Source organism: Hoplias malabaricus, chromosome 3 (genome assembly GCF_029633855.1).
Source record: "Hoplias malabaricus isolate fHopMal1 chromosome 3, fHopMal1.hap1, whole genome shotgun sequence".
NCBI lineage: Eukaryota > Metazoa > Chordata > Actinopteri > Characiformes > Erythrinidae > Hoplias > Hoplias malabaricus.
In genome coordinates, this window is record NC_089802.1 from 76194603 (window position 1) to 76212044 (window position 17442).

Genomic DNA, 17442 nt, shown 5'->3' on the forward strand with positions numbered 1-17442 from the left:
CATAGTGGATTCTCTGTGCAGTTATTAGCCAGACTGTAAAATCTAATCTCGCTTGATCTATAAACAGTAGATTCAGATTGGTACTGGATTAAAGCCACAGATCATCAGTAATCACTCAATTATGGAGCCTTCCCAGACAGAAATAATCAAGCGTCAATAGGGCTTTGGTCTATTGACCAATTATGAACCTCTTCAGGTCCCTTCTGATCTACAGACTGCATTCAAACCCCAAGTACACCTTCCTCTCCTGATCTAACTCTCTCTCTCTCTCTCTCTCTCTCTCTCTCTCTCTCTCGCTCCTGTGTTTCGCTCCACAGAGAACCCACCGTTTGCCGCAGGAGATGGCTCCAGTTGAGCCGTCTGCGTTTGCGGCCGAGCTGATCACACGGCTGGAGAAGCTGAAGCGAGAGCAGGACACACTCAGCTGTCTGGAGGAGAGACTGCAGCAGATCCAGGAGGTGAGGAGAGAAAGATTTCTCTCTCTCTCTCTCTCTCTCTCTCTCTCTCTCTCTCTGTCTCTCTCTCTCTTTTACTTTCCCTCTAAAGGAGAGATCAAATCTTCACAGCAATGTTCTGGAGTTCCACAACATTTTTCTCAGCTCCGCTGACCACACACCAGCACTTTACACTTCTACAGTTACTGTAGTCCATCTGTTGCTCTGCATACTTTGCTAGCCCCCTTTCACCATGCAATTAAACGCTCAGGAACCCCCACAGAGCAGGTGTGATGTGGTGGTGGATCATTCTCAGCGCTGCAGTGACACTGACGTGGTGGTGGTGTGTTAGTGTGTGTTGTGCTGGTGTAGAGTGGATCAGACACAGCAGTGCTGCTGGAGTTTTTAAACCCTGTGTCCACTCTCTGTCCACTCTGTGAGACACTCCTCCCTCGTTGGTCCACCTTGTAGATGTAAAGTCAGAAACAGTAGCTCATCTGTCGCTGCACAGTGTGTGTCGGTCATCCTCTAGTCTTTCATCAGTGACGCAGGACACTTAAAAAAATACAAGAAACAAAGAGGTCATTTTAATGTTACAGCTGACCGGTGTGTACCTCAGTCCTGGAGTGACCAATCACACCTCATATCTCTGAGTCTGGTAAAGAGAGTTTGAAAAGCTTCTTTTGATGCAGGACCTGAGGGCAGCTCTTTTTCTAAGTGGCCAGCCCTCACCCTCTCGACCTCTTTAGCCATTTGACCCGACCCTTGGCCCCTGTCGCACTCTATTAAACACTGACCAAAGGGAGAGCTTCTTACTTTCTGTCTGACTTCTGTTTGAAATCACTGACCATCAGATTTTCAGTGGAGTCAGTAGTAGTTTTAATGATCAAGTTATTACACATAATAACATAGTAATTACAGCTAGTTATATATTTAATTACATTGTTTCAGTGCAGTTGAGAACTGTGAATTCATATAGGAATAAATGTGTGTGTGTGTAGGAAGAAGAGCGAGATGAAGGTGAGTTAGCAGCACCACAGAAGCCCCCTCCATCCCTCAGTCTCCTCTCATCTGGTTTCTGTGAGGAAGACCCTCAGGCCATCCTGGATGAACATCTCTCCAGGGTCCTGAAGACCCCCGGTTGCCAGTCCCCTGGCGTCCCCCTCTATTCCCCTCGCTCACGCTCGCCGGACCAGCACCTTCTCCGTCAGCACCAGCCCCATCACCACCCCCAAGGCACCGTCTGCAGCCCTTTACCCAGTGGACCCCGCTCCGTTGCGGGCAAACACATCCACCACCACCACATCCACCACCACCACGGAGCTCCACCCAAGAGCAAGGAGCAGATCGAGGCCGAGGCGGCTCACCGAGTGGCTCAGTGCCTGGGGTCAGCGGGGTCTGATTACTCCATCCAGCGATGCCAGAGTCCAGCAGAGCTTACAGCAGGGTGAGTCTGCGTTACTATGGAGACGGATGCTTCACTTTGGTTAATCTGTGGGTCTTTATCGGTTGTCGTTGACATATTTAATCAGCTCCACTCACCACACAGAAGCACTTTGTAGCTCTACAGTTACTTTCTTATCCCCATTCACCCTGTTTTTCAATGATCAGGACCCACACAGAGCAGGTTTGACTGTCAGTGACACTGACGTGGTTAGTGTGTGTTGTGCTGGTGCGAGTGGATCAGACACAGCAGTGCTGCTGGAGTTTTTAAACCTTGTGTCCACTTACTATCCTACCTCCATGGTCCACCTTGTAGATGTAAAGTCAGTCCAGCGGTGACACTGAGGGCTTTAAAAACTCCAGCAGCACTGCTGTGTCTGATCCACTCATTAAAGAGCCGGGTGAAATGGGGATGAGAAAGTATGCAGAGAAACAGGTGGACTACAGCATGCTCCTGTACGGTCAGTGGAGCTCAGGGGATGAACAGTGAGTGTAGATAGATGTTTGTAGTTCATTGGCTTAGTCACTCTCAAGTTGGCGATTGAAGACCATAGTGTAATCAGTGTCTCCGCTCTCTCTCTCTCTCGTCTCGTCTAGGAGAACCGCCATGTTGTCCAAACGTCCCAGTAAAGCCAGTGACGGGATGAGTGTGTGTCAGTCCAGCGCAGAGAGTGGCAGCTCGCCTCTTCTTCCTTTCGACGGGACGGACAGATCTCAGAACGTGTGGCAGTGGATCCTGGAGAGCGAGCGGCAGAGCAGACACAAACCACACAGGTGAGAACCTAACCCTTACATTGCACTGCTGCTCTAAAGCTAGGAGGCACGGGGTAGTGTTCTGAAGGGTCAGGCTTACAAACGTCCACCCTCTGTCCACAGCTCACAAAGCCTAAAGAAGACCCACCCGACAGACTCGTCCTCCAAGAGCACGCTATGGGGCGGCGGAGGAGTGAGCGCGCACGTCCGCGGACACCATCCGGGTCACCCATTCGTCCAGGACCCCACCATGCCCCCTCTGCCCCCGCCAAACACACTCACGCAACTGGAAGAAGCCTGTCGCAGACTGGAAGAAGCCTCCAAACCTGCTAAACAGAGGTAAGAACACAGCCCCACAGTAGTGTTCTCCCCCTGTGTAAACAGCCCCTGTTCCTTTAAATGATAACGAGCCGCTCGCTGTTCACCCCGACCCCGAGCGCACAGCAGTGAGGAACGAGGAGCAGAAGCTCTGGTTTTTAGCCGTTTTCACTCTTTTCTCTTTCTTCTCCTTTTTTACTCAGTGCTTTTATTTCTCCGCGCTTATTTTGACTGTTTTCTTGCATTTCACCTCGTCTTTGCGCACTCACATAAACACAGGTCCAGGGCTGTGATTGGACACACTCAGACGACGGGGCGGGGCCATTCTAAAGTCTCTGTACTTGACGTCAGAAGCGGAGCGGCTCGTTTTATCCCATGTTTTCTGACTTGGGCCAATCCCAGAACACTGACTGGTCTTGTTTCACAGTGTGTGGGTTGGTGGGCTTCATGACCTGAATCAATGATTTTTAAAAATTATTTATGTCCTTAACTTGTTTTCCCTCAGTGAAGTGCTCTAAAGTCTTCTCATAGCCCTGCCATTGCATTTGAAAAGAAAATGGCCTTAAGAGTTCTTCATAAATCCAGGACGTTTAATTTGAAGTGGAGCTGAACTCCATTGCTCCGTATTCTTCTGCTGCCTGGAGTCCAGAAGCGTCAGGAAGAAAGTGCAGTCTCCATCAGAGTTACCACCTAAACCACAGCTCTGTTCTCTGAACCCACAGGCACTCTACGTCCAGTCTGCAGAGAGAGAGAGGTCATCCGTCCCTGTTTCCCAGCAGCAGCTCCGCTCTCGTCAGCCCGGCCCTGCAGACGGACGAGTACGTGATCACTTCATCTTATAGCTTTCATTTCCCAGATGTTTACAAGTGCTTTACTCTACATCAGAGCAGTGCTCTGTTGATTTGACTGGACTTAACCAGGAGAACCTTGGTAAGGCTGGATGACCCGGTGTGAAGCAGAGACTGCAGTCATTTTACAAATGCTAGGGAGCTGCACACCCCTCTGGCCCACGCTTGGCATTGGGCATAGCCTCTCCAGGGCATCCTATTCTATCGGTCAGTGCTTTTCTACACCGATTCAACACCTGGCTTACTTATGTCTTCAGAAATAAGTAAACATTACAGTTCTAACCTCCTCCAGAACTTATTTAAATGCAAATTCATACAAATTTTAAAAAACGTATGAGAAATACATAATTCAAATTAACCATGATACATATCTATTGTTTTACAAAATGACCCTCTCCACCTTCTCCTCTCACCAAAATCCCAGTAATTAAGAGGAATAGTGTCTGAGTTTGGCTCTTGATCATTGTGTGTGTGAGTGTGTGTGTGAGTGTGTGAACACAAAGGACTGCTCTGCGATTCAAGTTACAGACAATAAATAAAGCTTGTCTAGTTTTAACAAGCCCTGCAATGCGTTCCTTGCTCGTCTTGGTGCTCTGCGGAACCGTTTGATGTTTGGCCATGGCCACCTGACAGCCAGCGTGCACACACACACACACACACACACACACACAAGGCTCTTCTGAGCTTTAATTGGCTGACCTTTAACCGGCCAGCTGTCTCAGGGCGAAGCATCGCCATCTGAAGCCGCACTAACAAAGCCCTGGAAGTGAATGAAAAGCCTCTGCCGGCTCTGCTGGGGTGGACTCGCCCTTTGGCCACTCCCCGTGACACATGTTGGTCCAGGGCACCACTGTGCTCAGGTCGAGCTGGACCACGGCATGCAGATAGTGGGGGATGGGGAGGGCCAGGGCGGAGGAAAGGCCGAATCAAAAGCTTGTAGGGGTCTGATGATTTGTGCCAGACATCGACACAATAGCCCCATCATCCATCAAACTTGGGCAGCTCTGCCAGAGCATTCTCACCCGGCTCTGCAGCCGCCACGCTGCCCCCATGGTGCCTCCATGCTGCTGTTGTTTTCGCTTCGCTTAAAATTTCTTGACAGCGGATTTTCCAGTGTTCTCCTGAAAGCGAGGTCATTAATAAGGACACTCTCTTCTAGGGAGGTTTTACAGTTGGTGAACATTGCTGTGAGGATTTGATGATGTCATGTGCTGATGTTAGATGACTAGTTCCAGCTCCACACCCCCTAGAGAACACGGTGCAACTGCCGCAGTGGTCCACAGCCCAACACTGTCAAGTGCATCTTCAGAAATATATAAACATTACAACTGTAGCCTCCTTCAAAGAAAAAACACAGCCCAACCCTCGGTAGATTTATACCCCACCAGCTGACACTTGGTGGTTGTAGACTGTGCACATGCTCCATTGAATCTAATTATATTAATTATCATAATCAGTTTGTGTTATGTCTAATATCTGTTATAAGATGTGTTAATAAATCTTTGGTCTTATACTGAGCCAAGCGCTAAACCCCTCTATTTTCCTTTAAAAGGTGGAAGGAACAGCGGCGGCCGAGTGCCGGTCACTCCAGCGCCCCCTGTGGCTCGGAGCTGGTGGTCACCTACTTCTTCTGCGGAGAAGAGATTCCCTACAGGAGGCTGATGAAGACCCACAGCCTCACGCTCGGACACTTTAAAGAGCAGCTCAGAAAGAAAGGCAACTACAGGTAGGAAGCAGAAGGTGGAGGGGCGCATGATGAACACGAATGACTGCTGTGGCCAGATCCTTAACTTTCTTAGTTAAGAGCTCAGCTCAGTTATTGGCATCAAAATCCTGAGTTTTTCAGGGGTAAATATCTCAGAATTGATTTCTAAAATGCTTTTAAAGCTGCATTGTGTGGGGTTTTAAGTAAAAAGGTGAAGAATGGAGTCAGTGAGACGAGTGAAAATACAAGTCAGATAAGAAACGTTGTGCTACCGCTGCGTGTCACACTGTAAAACCTGAAATAGTCACTCAGACTACCTTCCCTGCAGTTACATATTTACCCCAGAGAGGGCGCCAAATCACCGAATGTACACAGCTCTGCTTTAAAATGTTATATCAGAGATAAACCATGAGAATTTCATTTTGCCATTTCACACGGCACCTTTTAAGGTGATAGTCCCCACCCCCTCTGCCCCCTCCCCTCTGTGGACAGAAAGAAGAAAAGGCCTCTAGCAGCAGGGGCACACACTAAGCCCCCCACAGCCGAGAGAAAGTGGCCGGCCTGTGTTTGGTCACTGTGTTTCCCATGCTGAGGCATTCTCAATAAGCCTGGCTTTGAAGCCACAGCCTCATTATGCTCTGCCCAGTGAGCCGCTGTGCTGGACGGTGTCTCAGATTCCACCAGGATTACATCAGCACCATCGAGACCACCTTCCGACCCCTCCACTGACCCTCCGCGGTCACACACCTCAGCAGGGGGAGCCTGGAACATTAACAGAAGTCCTTTAAACGCACCCTAGGGTGGTTTCCTTTAAAGGGCCCTTACCGTGGGAAATGTCCACGGTTTTGAAATTGAACTTTGCAGTAGGTAAACTTTGTTAAAGCTAAATCATCTAAGTCTATGCTATTCATAGAGTCTTTGTGAAGTCATCTTTCTCTCTCTCTTTCTCACTCACTCTATTTCTCACACAATCTCTTTTTCTCTCACACTCTCTCTCTGTCTGTCTCTCTCTTTTATCTGTCTCTCTCTCTCTGTCTCTCTCTCTCTCTCTCTGTCTCTTTGTCACTCTCTCTTTCTCCGTCTATCTCTCACTCTTTCTTTCACACACTCTCTCACTCTGTCTCTCTGTCTCTCTCTCTCTCTCTGTCTCTCTTTCTCACTCTCTCTCTTTCTCTCACACTCTCTCTCTCACTCTCCCTCTTTCTCTCACACACTCTCTCTCCCTCTCTCTCTCTTTCTCTCACTCTCTCTCTGTCTCTTTTTCACTCTCTCTCTCTCTTTCTCTCTTTCACTCTCTCTCTCTCTGTCTCTGTCTCTTTCTCCGTCTCTCTCTCACTCTCTTTCTTTCTCACTCTCTGTCTCTCTCTCTCTCTCTCTCTCTCTCTCTCTCTGTCTCTCTTTCTCACTCTTTCTCTTTCTCTCACACACTCTCTCTCTCCCTCTCTGTCTCTTTCTGCCTCTCTTTCTCTCTCTGTCTCTCTCTCTCACTCTCCCTCTTTCTCTCACACACTCTCTCTCCCTCTCTCTCTCTCTCTCTCTCTCTCTTTCTCTCACTCTCTCTCTCTGTCTCTCTTTCACTCTCTCTCTCTCTTTCTCTCTTTCACTCTCTCTCTTTCTCTCACTCTCTCTCTCTCTGTCTCTGTCTCTTTCTCCGTCTCTCTCTCACTCTCTTTCTTTCTCACTCTCTGTCTCTCTCTCTCTCTCTCTCTGTCTCTCTTTCTCACTCTTTCTCTTTCTCTCACACACTCTCTCTCTCTCCCTCTCTGTCTCTTTCTGCCTCTCTTTCTCTCTCTGTCTCTCTCTCTCACTCTCCGTCTTTCTCTCACACACTCTCTCTCCCTCTCTCTCTCTCTTGCTTTAAATGTCCTGAGGTTAAACAGGCTGTGCATTTTATTCGACAGCGTTCAGGACTTTCACACTTTGATTTAGCTCCCCGTTTAAACAACTTCCAGGAGAAATGCAGGACCGGCCGTGTGTGTAAACACTGTTTTGTAGAAAGAGAAACAGCAGCTTGTGTTTCCAGTAGAGGAACTTTGAATTTGGGGCATTTTAAAAACACATCCAAGACCTGGTGTTTTCAGCTCTGTATCAGTCTCTAAGCAACAAACAGGGTGGATATTTTTGGTCGACTCCATGTCTATAGCTCACCACCGTATGCAAGTTTGTGGACACGTGCTCATCCAGCAGGGGCTTCAGTGCACAGTGTGGCACAGGTCAGTGGAGCTATAGACTCTCTGTGTGGCTGAAGCACAGGGGGCCGTTATGGCGCTTCACACCGCAATGAAACTGGAGCAGGGGCCGAGGTGGATTTGACGGGTTGTTGACGTTTGAGTTGAAGACGGAGATCATCCAGCTCCAATAAAATCAATCCAGACTCAAGCAAGCCCTGTTAAAATGTCTGACCAATGACGTCATTCTCGAGCTGGAACAGACATTTCTGCCATATACCTTTTTCCTAAAACTTGTAAACATGCTGTAACTGTGTGTAGCACTGCATTCCAGACCCCCCACAGCTGTCTCACACACACCCCACCATCCCACCACCGCTCGAGTCTGCGACGAATTAAAAAGCTTAACACACGCATTGTTTGTGTGAGTTACTCAGCCCATAAACGTGTGGAATTCCAGAGTCTAACAAACACACACACACACACACACCCAAGAGAAGGCGAGTGAGGGTTTTTCCATTACAAAGCCAATCATTAAACCATCCCCACTGATCTCTGCTCCTTTTTAAGAGCCTCAGATCATTAAGAGCTCAGCAGAGAACAGAGCCTTGACTCCTCTGCTGTCTCTGTGGTTGGGACACACACACATACACACCCCTCCAGGTCAGGGTAAAGACCCTTAGGTTTGTTATTAACAGCCAGAGCTGTTACTTCTTTCTTAAATTGCAGGTAACTTTAGGAAAAGTCTCTTCATCCTCTGTGTGTACGATTTGTAACAACTCATAAAGCGACCTAACAACTCCATCATAAAAGTGACAGTGGTCTACAGAGCTGCTTTAGTCTCTTTCAGCCTGCGACCACCGGAATAAGCCTTTATGGGTGTGCATGTAGGTTCATGTCAGTGGTCAGGAAGGGTTAAGCAGGGGTGTCTATAAAGCAATACCTTTTTTTTTTGGGAGCATGTGAGTGAAGGATCCCTCACATCACTGAGAGCGGTGCTAAACCAACGGTGCTTTTCCACTTCATGGTCCCTACTTGACTCTACTAGACTTTGCTCGCTTTCCTCCTCCTCCACCAGGTGAATCCGGTCCTGGTTCTGGAAGCGGGTTCTTGTTTAGTGGCTGTTCTCTCGTGGTTCAGAGCGAGTCGAGTAGGGACTAAACCGTGGCGTGTGAACCTTGCAGAGCGCTGATCGTCCAGAGAGAGTCGTCACTCTACGCCACGCAGCGCAGACGACCAGCACCAACTCTCCATCTGTAAAATCTCCAGCTGCAGCAGAGATCACGTTTGTTTTTATCCGACTCACGACGGCGGCTCGTAAAATGACGCCGTGGTCTTTTGAAGAGGTTCAAACGCTCCTTGGATCGGTGGCCGACGAAAGAATCCAGCGAGAGCTGGACGCTGCAACAAGGAAGGAACAAACTCTACTGATCTATCTGAACTGATGACGGAGCTGTGTTCAGTCCCAAACAACAACAACACGCCGATACACCATGAGTAAACACCGCTTAACGTTACCGCCGGCGTTGTCGTGGTTTAGAGACAGGGTTTTGAGGCAACACCTCGTACATTTGGTGGGGAAGAGAGTAGAGTAGATTCCATGCAGTGGAAAACCAATGTTTCTTTGATCTATTGATCGGCAGTGTGTATTAATAAGTGCTTGTTTTCCCTGTGTCACAGGTACTACTTCAAGAAGGCGAGCGATGAGTTTGAGTGCGGCGCTGTGTTCGAGGAGATCTGGGAGGACGGCACGGTGCTGCCCATGTACGAGGGAAAGATCCTGGGCAAAGTGGAGAGAATGGAGTGAGGAAACGTCCAGCCGTCCATCCGTCCGTCCATCTATACATCCATGCAGACTGACAGCCAGCTAACTGACCACTGGAGCACCGACGGGACTGTAGACTTCTATAAGCCACACCTTGCCGTTACGTCATTAGAAGGACCCCTCAGAACGAGGCTGGACCACCACAGAGACTCGTCCTTGTTTTTTTTTTATTATTATTATTTTTTAAAACTACCTAGAGTTAATATATTCGTGAAGGACTGGTCGATAAAAGATGGCGACGAAGCTCATTGAAGGAACACCACAGTAACCAATGAAGAAACACAAGATGACTATTGTTTTATGTCGTTATGTGTTTGAACCAATCAGCCTTAGACACCCGAGCAGCACAGCTTTCTGGGAAATGTAGTTTTTGGAGGTAAATCTGCTCGAGCAGTCGGACTGCGGTCAGCGCTGGCACGTCTGCGCTATATGTGTGTGTATATACATACGGGCCTATGTGTATAGATACATGTATTCTTCAAGAGATGTTGCTTTAGACGAGTTAATTATTATAACCTATTTATTAAAACCGAACCATCCCAGCTGTCTCAACCTACACACACACACACACACACACGTCCACAGAATGGACACGCTGCTTCAGAACATTGCTTCAGTTCCTTTTATCACCAATACACACACACACACACACCAAACACCCACACACTCCTCTTTACCGAGTCCCATCAGAGTGTGGGCTGAGATCATGGCGTAGGAAATGTTCCAGAAGTTCTGCTGCAGTAACGTCAGCGAACGCTTCCTGTGCAGTAACTACTCCATACGCATCCCTAGAAGATGCTACTAAAGTGGGCTACACTGGGTTCTCATAGCTAGAACCTTCCAGGCTGCTCCATTTCAGGGGATCGCCACTGTTTTTCAGAATAGCTGACAGTGGACAGTGACAGCTCCCACTGTAATGAGGTCAGAGTCCGATCAGAGTCAGAGAAATCCAACAACGACCCGAAGGTCTCGGTGTTGCAGAACTAAGCCGAAATTTCAAAATATCAGTGGAAGCCTAGGCCCATCACTTCAGTTCAGTGATGTCCCGGTTACACAAGGCTGTTGAGTGTTTGTTTGTTGACCAAACATGGCACCAACACAAAAGCTGTGTTTACTTTACAGTGCACAGTGGTTGCTATGGAAACAGGCGGAAATTTTTAGCCTTACGCAAGAAAAACGGGCAGTTTCGGCCAATCGGATCGCTCGTGGAGTCGATTGGAAGGTCATGGTCATCGTCATCTCTGCCGAATCCAGGCATCTTCACAACTTGCAGCATCCTCTAGCTTCCTCCAGGCGTTCCCAGGCCAGCTGGGAGATATAATCCCTCCAGAGGGTCCTGGTTCTACCCCAGGGGGCTCCTCCCAGTGGTCTCTTCCGGGTACACGTCCTGCTACATGCCCGTTTCACTGTAACGTAAACGCAGCTCACGTAATAAGGACTATAAGCTTCCTAATAAAACACTACAGCTATAACTATCGTCATAAACAGTTTATAAACAACAGTATATTCTATATTCCAGTATCCACTTAACGCCATTAACTGTCCACATCCAGGTGGTCTTCCTCCAGGCCACACACCAGGGGGCACTAACTCTTAGCCTGATGCCAGTGCAGCACCTGTGCCTACATGGGCCGTGTACCATGTGCTTACCCTGTTTCAGGGTGTTGATATTCCCTCGCTTTTCTGAAGGGCTTTAGGTTTAAAACATGACGATGTAATAATAAAAAAGGAATAAATAAATTAAAAAAAAAAACATAAAATACACTTTTTAAGCTTTTAAAAATGTCATTTTTGCTTATCGTTTCCTTTCATTTTGATTTGTGGAAATGTGTAAATTATACGTTATACAGAGTTTCAGTTACAGATTTTACTTTGAGCTATAATTATTGTAATTATTAAAAAGATGTAGCCTTTATTATTAAAGTTTTATATTTTTCAGATGAAAACACGTCTGTTGTGGTCTTCATTCACATGTTTTGTTCAAATCAACCTTAAACCCTGTGTCCACTCTCTGTCCACTCTGTGAGACACTCCTCCCTCGTTGGTCCACCTTGTAGATGTAGAGTCAGAGACAGTAGCTCACCTGTCGCTGCACAGTGTGTGTCGGCCGTCCTCTAGTCCTTCATCAGTGACACAGGACGCTGTCGGCTGGATGTTTTTGGTCGGTGGACTGTTCTCGGTCCAGACACTGAGGGGTTTAAAAACTCCAGCAGCACTGCTGTGTCTGATCCACTCTACACCAGCACAACACACACTAACACACCACCACCACGTCAGTGTCACTGCAGCGCTGAGAATGATCCACCACCACATCACACCTGCTCTGTGGGGGAAAGGGGGCTAACAGCTGAGCAACAGCTGGACTACAGTCTGTAACTGTAGACGTACAGAGTGCTCCTGTGCGGTCAGTGGAGCTGAGAGAATGGACACTGACTGTAGAAACTGCTCACAGAACTGGACACTCTCTGTGTGTAATAACCTCCCTCTCAGTGTTTGATCTCCGTCTCTCTGACGGGGGATAATCTCCTCCTTTTATCCCTCTTTTAATTATCCTTCGTTATTTGTAAATCTGCCTCAAAGAGTACAGCCAGAGAGAGAGAGAGAGCAGGACACTGACCACGTCTCTGAGGCTCTCACACACTCTCACTCACTTTAATCAATCATGAACAAGTGACTGGGCACTCGACCAATAGAAGGGATGGTCTGAAGCGGCTGCACATGAGCTACAGTAACCATACACAATGATAAACGTCAGCGAGAGTGTTATGAAGCCACCACCCCACGCTGCACTGAGTTATGGAGCAGTGGCACTGGGATGAGACTGAGTGGCTTTACTGATCTCACCTTCCCTTGTGTTCTTTCCCCTCTCTCTCTCTCTCTCTCTCTCTCTCTCTCTCTCTCTCTCTCTCTCTCTCTCTCTCTCGGACTGCATGGCCTTTGTGTTTGAAGTCTTTGTAGATTTGCCGCTCAAGCTTAAATCTACCCTTTCATCCTCGCCCCTCCTCATTAGCATATTTAATTGCCAGGTAAAATCATTTGTTTACAATCCGTTTAATTATTTGATTGTACCGTAAACCGTGAGGAAGGAGAAGGAGGAGGGAGAGAGAGAGAGAGAGAAAGAGATAGAGAGAGAGAGAGTGCTCAGTTGCCAGAACACACATCAAAGCAGTGCCTTGATGTTGATGTTGAATGGGCATTAATGGTTTCTGAAGGCAAGAGATTGCATGAAAGAGAGAGAGAAAGAGAGAGAGAGAGAATAAAATTAAATCATTTAAACCCCCTCTCTCATAATCCTGCCAGTGATCTGAGCAAATGCATAAACATGGGAACCTTCTGCTAGAGACAGAGAGAGAGAGAGAGAGAGAGAGAGAGTTCTGGGAGTTAAGATCCTACCCTCCTCCAAAAGTTACATAGTTCAGTTTCTGCAGTTCTGAGCTCAGAGTAGCAACAACAGAGGCTCTATTCTCCCTGTTAATTTTATTGGACACAATTTGTTCTCTGCATTAAGCCCAATCCGTGCAGTGAAACACACATTTACACACACACTAGTGAACACTAGGGGGCAGTGAGCAGTTGGGGGTTAGGTACCGGCTCTGGGGATCATCCGGTTACAAGCTCAGTTCCCAAACGTTTAGTTTAAATCTTTGGACAAATCTTTCCTGAGATTTTAATCTGTGTCAGAGTGAGTGCATTGATTCATTATTATTATTGTCTACAAACTTTTGGACATGGAGTGTATTAACAGTGCTGTCTCTGTATCCACTTGGTTCTGGATTAAACCAAACACCAGTGCACAACAAATGGGGTGGAAATCCAAAAGAACTACACTGAATATATGCGAGTGAAGTGAGTTGTAGCGCCCCCTGCTGTAGCCACCCCTCTCCAGGACGGCAGTACGTTCGTTGCTTGCGTCTTGGACTGTGTTTTCTTGTCCGTATTCAGCATTTTACACTGTGTCAGTGAGGTACGGGTGATTTTTGACAGCATTTTAAAGGGGCATCTGCGGATTTCAGCATCCCCAGGGCGTCCTGAAACCAATCCCCCATGGGTACAGAGGTCCGACGACATGTGGCATCTTTTACGGCTCCGGGAACGACGACAAAACAAGGTCTTGGTTTCGCAGTCCATCCATTTCTGCTTCACTGCATGTGGCCGTTAATCAAGCGCTCGAGTTTCAGAGCTCAGATCTGAAGACAGAAAAGCCAAGCTGTGGTCTTAAATCATCTCCCCCCGTTAGATTTAGGGCTAACATCTGATGCCAATAACACTCTTCCAGACAACAGCGAACACGAGCACGGCTTCTGAGGCTGAAAGTATTGATCCGGGGATCAGTTCCAGCCTCTTAAGTCCTAATCAGTCCAATTACACCAAGCAGGAGCAGGACGACGCTGTGTGGAGACTCTTCACATGTTTGGATCCTGGAGGAAAACAGGTTCCCCATTTTAATCCGATAAATGTCTCATTTCCAAGCGGCTCAGGCGTTCTCTCTGTGAGGAGTTTGGACGGTGGAGAGACGTTGAAAAGCTTGAAAAGAGATCAGGATGTTATTCTATTCCTGTTCCATAGGAGGGTAACACTGACTTATTGCTCCTGATGCTGTTTCATTAAATAAAGGAAACATTTACAATGTGGCGGAGCCCCCGAATAGTGCACTACATAGTGAATAGGGCACAGCGACTGTCCACTTTGTAGTTTCACGGTTACTGTCTGTAGCCCATCTGTTGCTCTGTATACTTTCTCAATGGATTCTTTCGTCAGTGATCAGCTTTTCACCGCGACTGCTGGTTTTTAGCCGTTTTCACTCTGTTCTCTTTCTTCTCCGTTCTCATTTTCCCTGTCTCTGTCTCAGCTCCAGGGTCTCAGGATGTGGGGTTGTGGGTTCAGTTCCCACCTCGAGTCACTGTCTGTGAGGAGTGTGGTGTGTTCTCCCTGTGTCTGCGTGGGTTTCCTCCGGGTGACTGTCTGTGAGGAGTGTGGTTTGTTCTCCCTGTGTCTGCGTGGGTTTCCTCTGGGTGACTGTCTGTGAGGAGTGTGGTGTGTTCTCCCAGTGTCTGCGTGGGTTTCCTCCGGGTGACTGTCTGTGAGGAGTGTGGTGTGTTCTCCCTGTGTCTGCGTGGGTTTCCTCCAGGTGACTGTCTGTGAGGAATTGGTGTGTTCTCTCTGTGTCTGCATGGGTTTCCTCCAGGCACCTGTCTGTGAGGAGTGTGGTGTGTTCTCCCTGTGTCTGCGTGGGTTTCCTCCGGGTGACTGTCTGTGAGGAGTGTGGTGTGTTCTCCCTGTGTCTGCGTGGGTTTCCTCCGTGTGACTGTCTGTGAGGAGTGTGGTTCACTCAGTTCTCTTTCTCCTCCGTTCTCATTTTCTCCATTTTTACTCAGTGCTCTTAATCCTCGGCGCTCCAAAAAATTAACCCGACTTTGCGCTCTCACATAAACGAGGGTCCAGCGCTGTGATTGGACAGACTCGGACGAGGGGGCGGGGCTATTCTAAAGTCTCTGCGCTTTGACGTCAGAAGCGGAGCAGAATCAGAACAGCGCTTTCATCCCTTGTTTACAGACTTCAAAAAACTGACTGGGCGGTCTTGTTTCACAGTGTGTGAGTTGGTGGGCTCCAGATCCGAATCTGAACATGCACCGAACAAGGAATTTATTTTTTCCTATCGTCCATGCGTTTAGTTTTATTCCCTCTTCCCTGTGTGTGGTTTCATTTCTCCTTCTGCGAGTTTTCATCCAGCTTCCAAATGTGGCTGAATGTGGACAGGGTGGACGTTCTTTTCACTTTCACCATGAAAAAAACAACGAAACACAAAAACATCCAGGCTCTCCCGCCCCCCCGTGAAACAAAGTCGGATCGGTCTCTCTGGTCTGACACTGCCGTAAACAAGGCGAGCGACCGAGGCGTGTTTACTGAAGCGCAGCCGCAGATGTTTTTAGCTGCCTCTCTTTCGCTGGGCGACCGCTGCCTTCTCTGATCTCTGGTATTATTGGATGTTCCCCTGTGGTCACTGTGGGTTCTGCATTCTTCTCTCATTGTTCTCGACGCGGCACCGACTCACAGAAGTCCGTATTTTGTCTTCAGATCCGATAACATGATTTGCACGCCGCAGAAAGTCCCCACATTCCTCTCGGACCCGCAGCTCGGAGACACTTTGTCACCAGTGTCCTTCAGCCTGGCCCGGAGTCATGTATTATTTTTGGGTTCAAGGCCCCAGTTAAGGCCTGCCGTCGGCCACTTTCTGGCGTCTGTGGACGCCGTCGGCCTACAAACGGCTGCGCAGCCACCGCACGGCTGCATCTGTACACTCTGCTCCTTCTGTGGGTGGACAGGCTGCTGCTGCAGCACATTTCTGACCGGGACTTTTCAACTGCAAAGGGAATGTATTCATGTCTCGTCCGTTTATTTTTGGGCTCCACTGTTTCTTTGCGTGTCTCTTGCCCCCCCCCCCTCGTCCAATGAAATGCATGATTTAACTCTGTTTGAGGAGAAACTCTACTTCCAGCCAAGTATAACTTTCCAGAACACACAAAAGCAGTTCCCTGTTTCTTCACATTCCCCGCTTTGATGTGGTCAGGACGCAGCTTTGCTCTGAAAACCACACCTCTCTGGATCGCGGAGCTGTGGACTGTGGACCAATCCTGACACGCTCCTCCGCAGATTAATCACCGAGCTCATCCTGGTGTTCACAACAAATACACAGTCACTAGGCAGGTGCTGCTGCGGTGAAGGAACGTAACCATGGACCGGAGGGTAATGAGTGTAACTGCCCCGACCTGAAAATACAGAGGCTTCCCTTTTAGACTCCGCTCTTCATTTCATCAGAAATCAGCCTCATATTTTGTTGTGTACAACTCATCACAGTGTAGCGTTAAGGGTACTGTCCCTGTGTCAGCTCCAGGGTCTCAGGATGTGGGGTTGTGGGTTCAGTTCCCACCTCGAGTCACTGTCTGTGAGGAGTGTGGTGTGTTCTCTCTGTGTCTGCGTGGGTTTCCTCCGGGTGACTGTCTGTGAGGAGTGTGGTGTGTTCTCCCTGTGTCTGCGTGGGTTTCCTCCGGGTGACTGTCTGTGAAGAGTGTGGTGTGTTCTCCATGTCTGCGTGGGTTTCCTCCGAGTGACTGTCTGTGAGGAGTGTGGTGTGTTCTCTCTGTGTCTGCGTGGGTTTCCTCCGGGTGACTGTCTGTGAGGAGTGTGGTGTGTTCTCCCTGTGTCTGCGTGGGTTTCCTCCGGGTGTCTGTGAGGAGTGTGGTGTGTTCTCTCTGTGTCTGCGTGGGTTTCCTCCGGGTGACTGTCTGTGAGGAGTGTGGTGTGTTCTCCCTGTGTCTGCGTGGGTTTCCTCCGGGTGACTGTCTGTGAGGAGTGTGGTGTGTTCTCCCTGTGTTTGCGTGGGTTTCCTCTGGGTGACTGTCTGTGAGGAGTGTGTTGTGTTCTCTCTGTGTCTGCGTGGGTTTCCTCCGGGTGACTGTCTGTGAGGAGTGTGGTGTGTTCTCTCTGTGTCTGCGTGGGTTTCCTCCGGATGACTGTCTGTGAGGAGTGTGGTGTGTTCTCCCTGTGTCTGCGTGGGTTTCCTCCGGGTGTCTGTGAGGAGTGTGGTGTGTTCTCTCTGTGTCTGCGTGGGTTTCCTCCGGGTGACTGTCTGTGAGGAGTGTGGTGTGTTCTCCATGTCTGCGTGGGTTTCCTCCGAGTGACTGTCTGTGAGGAGTGTGGTGTGTTCTCTCTGTGTCTGCGTGGGTTTCCTCCGGGTGACTGTCTGTGAGGAGTGTGGTGTGTTCTCCCTGTGTCTGCGTGGGTTTCCTCCGGGTGACTGTCTGTGAGGAGTGTGGTGTGTTCTCCCTGTGTCTGCGTGGGTTTCCTCCGGGTGTCTGTGAGGAGTGTGGTGTGTTCTCTCTGTGTCTGCGTGGGTTTCCTCCGGGTGACTGTCTGTGAGGAGTGTGGTGTGTTCTCCCTGTGTCTGCGT

At 48.7% G+C, this 17442-nt stretch overlaps 1 protein-coding gene across 2 annotated transcripts in view; it reads left to right on the forward strand.

The window, feature by feature from the left end:
* The window catches only part of LOC136692739 (axin-2-like), a 38875-nt gene extending 27535 nt beyond the window's left edge, over window positions 1–11340 (forward strand). For both annotated transcript variants that reach the window (XM_066666371.1, XM_066666370.1), the window contains exons 5-11: window positions 318–458; window positions 1436–1881; window positions 2475–2651; window positions 2754–2969; window positions 3671–3766; window positions 5349–5522; window positions 9350–11340. In XM_066666371.1, the coding sequence (XP_066522468.1) occupies window positions 318–458; window positions 1436–1881; window positions 2475–2651; window positions 2754–2969; window positions 3671–3766; window positions 5349–5522; window positions 9350–9476 (1377 nt within the window). In that variant the 3' untranslated portion in view covers window positions 9477–11340. The remainder of the gene's footprint in view (window positions 1–317; window positions 459–1435; window positions 1882–2474; window positions 2652–2753; window positions 2970–3670; window positions 3767–5348; window positions 5523–9349) is intronic.
* Window positions 11341–17442: the final 6102 nt, after the last annotated feature.